Source organism: Olea europaea, chromosome 23 (assembly GCF_002742605.1).
Source record: "Olea europaea var. sylvestris chromosome 23, O_europaea_v1, whole genome shotgun sequence".
Taxonomy (NCBI): Eukaryota; Viridiplantae; Streptophyta; class Magnoliopsida; order Lamiales; family Oleaceae; genus Olea; species Olea europaea.
Window position 1 is genome coordinate 11,232,255 of NC_036259.1, and position 11,875 is coordinate 11,244,129.

General features: G+C 32.8%; 1 protein-coding gene across 2 annotated transcripts; it reads left to right on the forward strand.

The window, feature by feature from the left end:
- Nucleotides 1–3,569: 3,569 nt before the first annotated feature.
- LOC111372384 (organic cation/carnitine transporter 7) lies at nucleotides 3,570–11,293 on the forward strand. Of its 2 annotated transcripts, none has more exons than XM_022994710.1 (6): nucleotides 3,570–3,652; nucleotides 4,032–4,306; nucleotides 7,668–7,905; nucleotides 9,703–10,231; nucleotides 10,476–10,678; nucleotides 10,776–11,293. In XM_022994710.1, the coding sequence occupies exons 2-6, from the start codon at nucleotides 4,032–4,034 to the stop codon at nucleotides 11,004–11,006; spliced, it is 1,476 nt and encodes a 491-aa protein (XP_022850478.1). In that variant the 5' UTR covers nucleotides 3,570–3,652; the 3' UTR covers nucleotides 11,007–11,293. The 2 variants fall into 2 exon arrangements, with proteins under 2 accessions (XP_022850478.1, XP_022850479.1); XM_022994711.1 differs by having other exon boundaries at nucleotides 3,578–3,652; nucleotides 4,015–4,306.
- The last annotated feature ends 582 nt before the right edge of the window (nucleotides 11,294–11,875 follow it).

Consider the following 11,875-nt stretch of genomic DNA (forward strand, 5'->3'; position numbering starts at 1 on the left):
TTGTTCTTGAATTTCTTGATGATCCAAGATGAAAGATCCGGCTATTTTATGGTAACAATTTCTCCTACATCTAACACTGCCGCAACACTAACCAAGGATCCTTCATAGCTTGGAATTTAGATTTTGTTCTATCAATAAAATTTTGAGGTACAACTTCTAATACTTTAACCCTTCAAAATTATAGTAAGATTGTAAGATTTTATTGGGAAACAACAGAAATATGACAATAGAATTTAACTTAATATGAGTTGGAAATGTCACGGAGGAAGAAAAAGAAATTACATGCAATTTTTTTATTTAAAAAGTTGTAGAGCTCAATGATTATATTTAAATAATATGCATTTGCACAATTGAACCAATTAAGGTTTTATATAAAGAAATTTATCTATCGTGGTATTGGAGAAAGATTTTGCGGAAGGCTTGATTCTTTAGATACCAAGACCAAAAGATGGATGAATATTTATATACAGAGTTTTATACGTTGTGATAAATAAGGAAAAAACAATAGATAACTATACAATATTACAAAGAAAAGCTGGAAGGAGTATATTCGAGAAATACCAGGAGATTGGAAGGTTGATTTGGTGAAACGTAGGGAAAATCTAGTGGAAAGAGAGGTGTCCAACTCTCTCTGTGCATGGAACAAGTGTTCATCAAACACACGTCGTGACAAGTAGACCTTTTTGGAGATTAAGACAACAATATCCCTTATAATTAGAAGAATATCCCAAGAAAGTGCATTGCTTGCATCTAAAAGCAAGTTTATAAGTTGTGTATGGCCTTAGTAAATGATAGCATGCACACCCAAAGGTCCAATGGAGGCACTAAATCAGTGGCTGAAGTAATGGTTATGGCCTCACGATCCAAACCACAGGTTTTCCCTCTAAACACTCCACAATCAATATATTACTTCAACAAAATTTTACATTGTCCTGATGCCATGACAAATCTACAATCCGTCAATCATTTTTGCATAGATAATGATTGATTTTTCATTCTAACGGATTCCTATTATACTATCAAGGACAACAAAATAAGGAAAAAAACTTCTGGAGGGACCTAGTAAAGGCGTCCTCTATCCTATGCTTCTCAAGAAAAACACAATAAATCAATGTCGTCACAGGTAGCTCTTTTTAGTGTTAAAACTTCCTTAGATGTGTAGAATGCATGACTAGTATTTTGTGTCTAGCTTGTCAGTTGGGAAAAGGAAAAGAGAAAAAAAAAATTTCCTTTCAATGATTCGGATAGAGTTTTTTTGCTCCTCTATAAATTATTCACTGATGTATGGGTATCCCCTACTAAATCTCAAAGTGGTTATCTTTATGATGCAATTTTTACTGACGCCTACTTTATATTTTCATGCTTGTATCTTATTTTCCATAAATTAGATATTTTTCCTTGCTTCGTCAAATTCAAATTATTAGCTGAAAATTTACTTTCATGCAAAATTAAACAATTCCAAACTGATAATGACCATTAATATGCTTTTCTCAAATTTATCTCTTTCCTCAACTCTAATATTCACCACCATTTGACTTGTACATCCTAGCAAAATGGGAATGCTGAGTGTAAACATCGTCATATAATGGAAATTTAGCCTTTTCTTTTAGCTCAATCCAACATTCCTTTATCATTTTGGGTAGTGATTACGCTCAAAGAATAACGCGATAGTTGTAACACAACTTTGAGGTGTCAATTCCACAGTGAGATGGACAAATTTTTTAAAGGATTTTATAGAACTAGGATTTCGTGAATTATGTGAAAATAAATTATCAGTTGGAATAAGATTTAATTATCAATATGCGAGATTAGTGAAGCATCCGAATTCCTTCAATTGGATTGGATCATCAATACCAATAATTCATGGCTTTTGCTCAATTAGAGGTTTTCATTACAACTCTCTAATCGGAAGATTTAATAATAAAGATCAATCAAATTTCAATTGTAATCTTAGGATCTAGACTTTTGTAAATCATTCATACACATGTTTATTGGACTAAGATTAAGAATCGATCATATATACAATGCATAAGGCAGTAAATAATCCACCAATAAAGTTGATTGAAATTGAAATTCAACAATTAGTTCAATTCCACAATAGAAAAAACATGATTGAATCTATGAAGAATCTAGTAAAAGTTAAATCAAAGTAAATTCATAAAAGAAAGTCTAGATTTAGAAGTATTTGACAATAAAAATACCAATTTTCATGAATAAATGATGTGAAGTTGCCAAATTCAATGAGTTCCTTCGTAGCTTCACCAAGGAATTTAGTTTTCCATCGAATTTTTTAATCCAAGATGAGAGAAAATTATTACGAAGGTGAAGAGAGGCGTTCTCTCTCCAGTCTAAGGCTTAAAACCGTGTGCTAATTTGTTTCCAAAAGAGGTTGAACCGAATAAGGAAACTAAATTTTTGGCTAAAATATTATGTGCGACTACTTTCAGTATTTTCACCGTCTCCCGATGTCCGCTTAAGAAAATTCAAAGTGCGTTGGAAAACTAACACAAAGGGCTACAATTTTCCTAGAAGTAGCTCTTTCCAAATCCAGACGTTTATTGGGTCAAAAGTCGACTTCAATCCCTGGCTGAAAATTTGGAAAATCTTTATGAGGTTGGAGTTTGATTTGTGAATATGTTATGGTCATATTTAACTTCTTTTGATTTCTAATTTCACCCAATGGACTCCTAGCTTTCTCGAATAATCAGTCCCTCGCCCGTCTTATCTTTAGATTATTTGCAATTTGGTCCCTAAACTTTCACTTTCTTCTATTTTGGTCATTTTTTCGTTCTTTTCTTCTAAATTTCACATTTTCTACTAAAATGTAATATGAATCAAAACATAAGTATAATGAGTGTATTTTGGTATCAAATAATCACACGAATGCAATAATCAAAATGGAAAAATATTATATTTTACACTCTTACCAGGTAGATGCCGAGAGAAAGTTTATGTGGTCAATTTGCAGAGTCTTCTATTATGTTCAAAGTTGGAACATCTCGTTTCTTTCCCATTTAGATTAAATGTGCCCATATTGATTTAAAAATGAATTAGGATTTGTTTGAGGCCCAGTTTTCAAAAAAATCCCTTTTTTTTCTCAAAATTCAATTTCAACTATATATTCTATAATAAAATAAGAGTACACGTAAATTTAAACTTTTCTTCAATTTTTAACCACACATTCTCCATAAATTTAATATTTCAAAATGTATTTTTTTTTTATCTAAAAAGGGGCTCAAATACGGGCTAAGTCTCATTTTGACAAATTTATAAATGGTTTGTAAATATGAATATTAAGAAGAATAGTAATGATTCCTACTAAAAATGTGAATAATAATGAAAAGTAATTAAGAATACGTTGTTAAAATTTATAATTGATTTTGATTAAATTTTATAAATTATTTATAAATTGCTTGTCAAACGGAGGCTAAAGGCTTATAGAGACCGTTGTTTGGATGTGGCGGTGGCAGTGGTAGTGGCATAATTGTAGTTTTGAGCCCAGTTTTGACTCGTTCGAATCGGCATGATGTTAATACTATTAAAAGCAAAAATTAAAACGGAAAAAAAAAAAAAGGATACCAAAAACAGGAAACAAGAATACAGTAACGGAGAAAAAATCTGAAAAAAAAAAGAAAAGAAAGAAAGAGAACAAGTATGTATATAGCTTTTTGATCCATCGTACTCATATAATTTCTCCTTTCGCAAGTTAATAATTTTTTTCTTTATGTAAATTGGATGGTTCATTTGCGTTGACTTGTACTTAGATTGAAACAAATGAGGCATTGGTTATATTGCGTATTTACTTATCATTTAGCTTTACACTGGATGATCATGATATAGTGCTAATAAAGAGATTTTATTGTATGAAGTCACTCAATTGATTTTAACTTTTATTTTTTGAGAAAAATCAGTTAATTATCTTGTTGACTTTGGTACATCTTCAAATTATCAGTTTGAAATTCACAATTTCTGAGAGTATTTGTTTGAATTTTTCATTACTGATGTGTGTTTTAGCATTGGTTTGGTTATAGATGGGTGATTCAGATGATCGCGAAACCTATACCGTAGATGAAGCACTTAGCAGTTTAGGTTTTGGAAATTTTCAAATCTTTGTTCTACTCTATGCTGGGATGGGTTCGGCGTCGGAAGCTATGGAAATGATGCTGCTCTCTTTTGTTGGACCAGCTGTTCAGTCTACATGGGATCTCTCTTCTCATGAAGAGGGCTTGATAACTAGCATTGTTTTTGCTGGCATGTTGATTGGTGCCTATTCGTGGGGCATTGTTTCAGATAACTACGGAAGGAGGTAACTTCATTACTATCTGCCTAGTATCCATAAGGAGCTTTGTTAATATGCAATGTTTAAAAGGCGTTTAGCCTATGTGACTTGCAGCATAAGCCTTGAGTTCCCTTGAGGGATAAGCGTCTAGATAGACAAATAAAATAATTCAAAAGAATATGTATCTACTATTTGTGGTTTTTATTTGCATTTGAAGTTTGATAAATTCAACATGGATTCTTATCAGCACCAGTGTTCGCATATGCAAGAAGGAATATTATTGACTTCAATGAGATAAAGTTTTATCCGTAAAATTCATATCTGCCCTAAAAATGCAAACCATTAAGTTAATTACTCTATTTTTTTTTTTTTTTAAATGAGAATCTATCCATCATGCATTTTCACTTGATAGATACTTGTAGATAGTTACACTTCTTATTCTTGTTCTGGTAATGACAATTTTTACCCACTTTGGGGTCAAAAAGAAATATAAAAACAGAAAATTGAAGGAAACAAAATTTATCCTAGCTTTTATTAATTCTCCTGCACAAAGAATTAGAAATCAGATTTTGCCCTTTAGTCTGTCCTTTTCCTTTTTATGTGTTGATTTTTGTTATCTGTATATACACCACCAAATGTATGAGAATAAAACACCACAGAAGCAAAAAGGTGCTTGACATTAAATTTGACTCGTTAACTCCATGTTCAAAACTTTAGAATGTAATGATGAACTTAAATTATATTCATTGAAGCAAATAGTTTTTTTTCTCGTGATACAATTAAACTAGCCTTTCACCTCCTTTTCACTTTAGGTGTACTTAGGCAAATTCATTTGTTAACTGTTTACGATCTTTTACACATTTAATTTGACATTTTCTTGTTTTTGGCCATATGTCACAAGTCTTTGGAGCCTGCTTTATGAGGGATACCTCGAGATTAACTGTTTACTATCTTTTATTCTTATTTAATTCGTCATTTTCTCTTTCTAATTTGAAAGGTTTTGTTATTAAATGTAATGTACACAAGGTAAGACAAGAATGGTAAAGTCAAAGAGAGAGAAAGAGATAAAAGCAAAATAGGAGAATTAGTAATAGTATCTGAGAGAGAGCACTACCAGAAAGAAATAGCCTGCTTTATGAGGGATACTTCGAGATTAACTATTCACTATATTTTACTCTTATTTAATTCGTCATTTTCTCTTTCTGATTTGAAAGGTTTTGTTATTAAATGTGACATACACGAGGTAAGACAATAACAGTAAAGTCAAGGACGGAGAAAGAGAGAAAAGCAAAATAGGAGAATTAGTAATAGTATCTGAAGAGAGCACTACCAGAAAGAAATTTCAATATTTGTGGATAGGATAAGTAAATGTCTTAATAATTCATCAATCGTAGTCCTATTTATGTGTAGAAATACTTCTCACAGAGTGCTATGGGACTTGCTCTTATCAGTCTGGAATTTATAGGTCCTTCATCAAAGTTTTTCATAGAGTTGGAGTGGAGGATGAGCAATGCATCTTAGTATTTCTAGATGGATTCCTTGTGCTTCTTTTAGGTGGTGTGCAAGGAGATGAACAAGGGAGTATTTGAACAGAAGGAGAAACCAGTACTTCACTTCAGGAGTAAATGCCTGTATGACAATGTTTTTGATAAAAGTTTTAGTAGATTTTGATAAAAGTTGATGGAATGTGAGGTTGAAAAGTTTATAAAGTTGTAGGTCTATGAAATGTGTAGTTAAAATTGAAGTTTGATCAATTGTCAAACAAGGAGCATATGTTTCAACACTATATTTGAAAAATGAATGGACATTGTTGACAGAAGAAGACAATAATGTATGGAGAAAAATAATAAACAGTTTTCTTGAACTGAATCCGATTGTAATTGCACTTGATTTTATTTGTATGGAATGTGTAAATGCAGCCAATGCATTTCCTCTTGCAATATTGTGAATTATGATAAAGGACTTCACACATGTTTTTAAACAATTACGTTATTGCCTACTTAAGCTCTAGTAAGTCTCTCAACAAGCCATCTGTGACAGTATGACACGATACCCAATTTTGGTAGATAATCAAGAAATTATGGGACCCTCTTTCTTTCCATGTAATTTGCAGTCTAGGAGTAGCTTGCAAGTACCTAAATGATGATGATCAGCATCAAAATCAGCTTGAGGAGGTTGGTGCACAAATGGATTTAGGTTATTGATTACTTGAGTGAACTATTTTGGGATGAAACATAGTTCAAAATGAGGTCTAAGAGATATAATAGAAGCAAAAGTGTGATATTAGGTAAATAACATTTTTTATAATATCACCCAATAAAAATAGTCAGCAGTACCAACTTCTGCAATTAATGAAATTAAGGGTTATAGTGAGACAAAAATTTGTACCTGTGAAATTTATTGTTGAATGAATATCCATAAGAAGCGGTATTAAGCAATATTTGTGTTCTAAAACAGCTTCTTCATTGAGAGAACACGGACTTTGAAAGGTGATACTATTGAAGACATTAGGGCATGGTGTAAGATTGACAGTCATGGAAGTTTATCTAGAAATTCTAGATCCAGATGTACATCTTTACCTTTTGTGATACTCTGATAGTATAGACAAAGTAAAATACTAAGAAAAGTAGTAAACAATTTTCTTGACGAGTTGATTATGTTCGATGTTCTGCTAGAAGTTAGTACACATATTCGCCAGAATCTCTATAATCAAGCTTATATCTATGCCTGAATATACACCTACACTTATGGTAGAAATATCATATGTGGATGAATGAACATATTTTTCATCAATATTCTAACACTACTTTTATCCCTTTGTTGAGTTCTTGGGAGATATGTACCAACATATAGAGTAATCATAGAATTTCTGTACATGAATCTATTAATTACTGTTCATGTTCAACTCAACTCAATTCAGAATCCCTGTATCACTTATATCGTATTAGATTTTAAACACCTCTTACTTATCCCTTAAATAGAGAAAAAGGGGGAAAAAAGGTGTTAACGAATCCCGAAACATGATTACACTGAAGTTCTAATTCTTGGTTTTTTTGTTTTTTGTTTTTTGTTTTTTTTTTTTTGTTTTTGTTTTTGTTTTTGTTTTTGTTTTTTTTGGCAATCCTGCTAATCGTTTACTTGTGGAACAATTTCCTGGCCAAGAAGTCTGCTTATGTAAAGATATGCAGCTAGACATCTCAACATGTCCTAGATCCTATTTTTGATTGCAACATATAAATGAATTTGATTGCACAATGAGATGATTTAACCACTTCTTTTCTTTCCATACATCTTACATTTTCTGTAGACATTGATCATTTAGAAGGTATATGTATTAAATTTGTATTGTGTGCTTTTTATTTTCATCTTCTGTACTCTTGTCAATCAGGAAAGGATTTCTCATTACAGCAATGGTTACTGCTGCAACTGGTTTTTTAAGTGCTTTTGCCCCAAATTTTACTTCGCTGATTATTCTCCGAGGTTTGGTTGGTGTTGGCTTAGGAGGTGGGCCTGTGCTTTCTTCCTGGTTTCTTGAATTCATTCCTTCTCCAAGTAGAGGTACTTGGATGGTAGTGTTTTCAGCTTTTTGGACTTTGGGCACCATACTTGAGGCTTCTCTTGCTTGGGTATGGCCAGAGAAAAATCCACTTCTATTATTGTTGTTTGTAAACGTAGCTTATCAAGTTAATTATATTTGTTGTTTAAATGTTAACTTTCAAATACTGGTGGAAAAAATTCTCTTTTTGCCTGTACTAGGAGATGATTTACTGAGATGTGTCTCTATTCATTGATTTTTAGTCAGAAGAAGTAATAACGCATTTTTTATATCAAGCACTTGCTAATTTGGTTCGCACAATGTTTGTGCATCCCCAATGACATTATGATATACAACTTTGAAATTGGGTAGTGTCCCAAACCCACAATCTACATGTTTTGCAAAAAGAAAAGACTAGAAAAATTTTGCACTTTTGTATTAATTATATATTTAGTATTAGAAATTTGTAGATAAAAACTTCAAACAATGTTGATTTAGTTCTAAACTAGAAAAGCGGTAAACATGTTCCTTTTTCTAAGTCTGGTTGACGGCGGGTTGGTGTATGTTATTCATTGATGATATAGTTGATGAGACTAAAAGGAAGTTAGAATTTTAGAGGTGTCCTTTGAAATGCAAGGGTGCATTGGTACACCGGATTAGATCATATTTAGGATAAATATTACCCAAGCCAGTATATGGTGTAGGGATTACCTGGATTTAATTAACCTGAGGAGGGTGTTAAAGATTAATTGTACTAATTGTAAAAAGGCTTAGCTATAAAGTCATTTTCCTCTCAACATTTCTCTTCAACAAATCTTCAAGAACTTTTTTTGAATTATTAATATTACCAATTCTAGAGCAAATGGAGGCCTTCGCAATGAACAGTAGGTGTATATATGGGAGGTACGACCACCGCCTTTAACGCTGATGCTCTTGACCACTCCAGAGACACGTTGGCTGCCAAGGAGAATAAATGGTTCAAATGCCTTGTATCGAAGGATCTTCTCACCTCCATGGTAGAGGAGGAACGGAAATAGCTTTTTCTTCTCTCTATGGTGTTGTAATACCCTCGATTTTGGGAGATGTTTTCCTGGGTTGCTGGATATAAAAGTTAGGGGATTTATGTTGCTCTTCATTCATTGATTGATCATTAGCTATACTAAGGGTTTCCCATCTCAAGATATCACGTGGTTGACGTTGCTCTAGTAAGTGAGTCGTCTTTGGCAGAATGTGAAGGCAGTTAGGCCTTTACTCTTCTCTTAATTTCACTCTTCACAAAATACATTTATTAGCTATAATCATTGAGTCTTGATACAAAATTTCTATCGTGTTACTTAATATATTGGATTTGTTTGAAATTTTTTAGTGGAAAATATTAATTATATGATTAGGAAAGATACGGAGATGTGGTTGATTCTTTTACTTTTTTTGTATGATGAGATGAGTTGGGTGCTTGGAACAGGCTTATGTTTATAAGAGATGTGCAATCTAGGTAGAACGTGTTAGAAGGAGGGTAGACCAAAAGGTCCAAAACTAACATAGTTTGCTATAGTTTCTAAGGATCTAGCTATTTTAGATTTTTCAATACATGCAGTAATAACACTAGCGAAGTGGCATCAATAGATTAATGCCATTGGCTAATTATAAGCAAAGCATAAATTTTTGTTGGTGGTGGTAGGTATAGGAAAATAATGACACTTGTCTAGTGTAGATAATGAGAGACCAAAGAATCCATCTTAGATGCTCCCAATTTTTCTAATGAAGATATATAATATATTTTGTCAGTTTTTATCTCTTCTATTCTAATTATGGTTGATCAAATTTATATAGTTTGTTTCCTTGGTTCTTCTAAGACTTCAAACTTTCCATCTTGATTTGTTTTTTGCAGTTTGTCATGCCAAGATTGGGTTGGAGATGGTTACTTGCACTGTCGGCTCTTCCTTCGTCGCTGTTGCTTTTGTTTTATTTTATCACACCTGAATCACCAAGATATTTGTGTGCGAAAGGAAGAAAAGGTGACGCACTTGCTATTTTAGAGAAAATAGCACAAGTAAATGGAAGAAAACTTCCTTCAGGCATTCTTGTTTCTGACCTCTATATTGAGCTGGGTGAGAAATGCACTGCATCAGAAGATAAAGAGTTGATTTCACCAAGAGAAAATAATAGCGAAAATCCTGAATGTATGGATACTCATAAGGGTGGCGTCTCTTCACTTTTTATGCTTCTTTCACCAGAACTAATTAGGTCGACTTTACTTTTGTGGATGGTGTTTTTTGGGAATGCATTCTCTTATTATGGGCTCGTGCTGCTGACCACAGAGTTAAACACTGGAGATACTATGTGCAAACATACAGAAGAGCAATCTAAGAATCACAAGTCTGTTAGTTACAAAGATGTTTTTATTACGAGTTTTGCAGGTATGGAATCTCTTAGTTGTTTTGATCATGATTATAGACTGTTTATGAATTATTTAACCCTCTTTTCATGTACATATTTTGAGGAATCCCAAAGTACTACCCACTTATCCACTACTTATTTCTATATATTCATAATTTAAGTTGTTTATAAACACCTCCCAAACATACTTGTCATAGGTGTTTAATTGGATATTTTGTTTCATGGTAAAAGGCTGACAATCATTTATATTTGATTTGATTTCAGAGTTCCCTGGGCTCCTCCTATCAGCCGCAACAGTTGACAAACTTGGTCGTAAGATGTCAATGTCAACAATGTTCTTCCTCTGTTCCATGTTTCTGCTTCCATTGATGTTTCATCAGCCTCAGAGCTTAACAACAGGTCTTCTCTTTGGGGCTCGCATTTGCATTACTGCTACCTTTTCAATCGTGTATATATACGCGCCTGAGGTAACAAACACGATAAAAAAAGGGTTCTATTAAATCAGTTAACTAGCTAGTGTGAATTGCTATTTTTTTATTTTGTTTCGTTTCCAAAAATTGGCAGATATATCCAACATCATTAAGGAGCACTGGTGTTGGAGTGGCGAGCTCTGTGGGGAGAATTGGTGGAATGATATGTCCTCTCGTCTCAGTAGGTCTTGTTCATGGATGTCATCAAACTGTAGCTATCTTTCTGTTTGAGTGCATTATAATTGTTTCCGGGATAAGTGTTCTGCTTTTTCCATTTGAAACAAGAGGACGTCAATTGAGAGACAATGTAGCTTGTTCAACTTGAGGAAACGTATTACTATAATTCATTGCATGGGCCACCTACTTTTATTATCAAATTGCTTGTGCTGAATTTTATGTTAAAATTGTTGTTATACAAATGACTCGTTCTGAAAACTGGAGCTGCAATGCAGATGATGGTCAGAAAACTGGAACTGCAGTTCAGAATTCATCACACGATTTTTTGCCCAGAAATGTACTTTTTAATTATCAGATTACTTGGGTGATATTTTGAATTAAAATTCTGGTTATACTAATGAATGATTCGGAAAGCAGAAGCTGCTATGCTGATTATTGACTTCGCTTTTAATGCAATGGACTGCTCTGCAAGTGTTATGGTTTCACTTTGGGTTATCAAGCTCTATAAATCTCTGTTTTATGGATAGTTTTGGTAATTCGACCATAACTTTGGCTACGGTTGTTAGAATCGTGCCCATGACCCCAATTCGGAAAGCTTTTTTTGACGCGCACGTCGTGGCCACTTTGCTAGGTTGGGTGGACATCGTTTTCGAGGTCAAAATTCGCTATTTTCCCTTCCTCTCCATTTATGCGGTAGATGTTTGTTTAACTATTTTCGATATTCATTTAAATCATTCGATATGTCTATAATGTAATTCTCGAAATGAGTTTGATAGAATATAGAAAATATATTTTTTATAGATGTTGCGTAAAATAATGTAATTCTCGAAATGAGTTTGATAGAATATAGAAAATATATTTTTTATAGATGTTGCGTAAAATATTTTTTTTCTCGAAATGAGTTTGATAGAATATAGAAAATATATTTTTTATAGATGTTGCGTAAAATAATGTAATTCTCGAAATGAGTTTGATAGAATATAGAAAATATATTTTTTATAGATGTTGCGTAAAATA

Bases quoted from the DNA above. Each gene is read 5' to 3' on its own strand.
- LOC111372384 (XM_022994710.1), top strand. From the start codon at position 4,032: ATGGGTGATTCAGATGATCGCGAAACCTATACCGTAGATGAAGCACTT. The intron at 4,307-7,667 runs GTAACTTCATTA...CTTGTCAATCAG, and splicing joins TCAGATAACTACGGAAGGAG to GAAAGGATTTCTCATTACAG. The intron at 10,679-10,775 runs GTAACAAACACG...AAAAATTGGCAG, and splicing joins TGTATATATACGCGCCTGAG to ATATATCCAACATCATTAAG.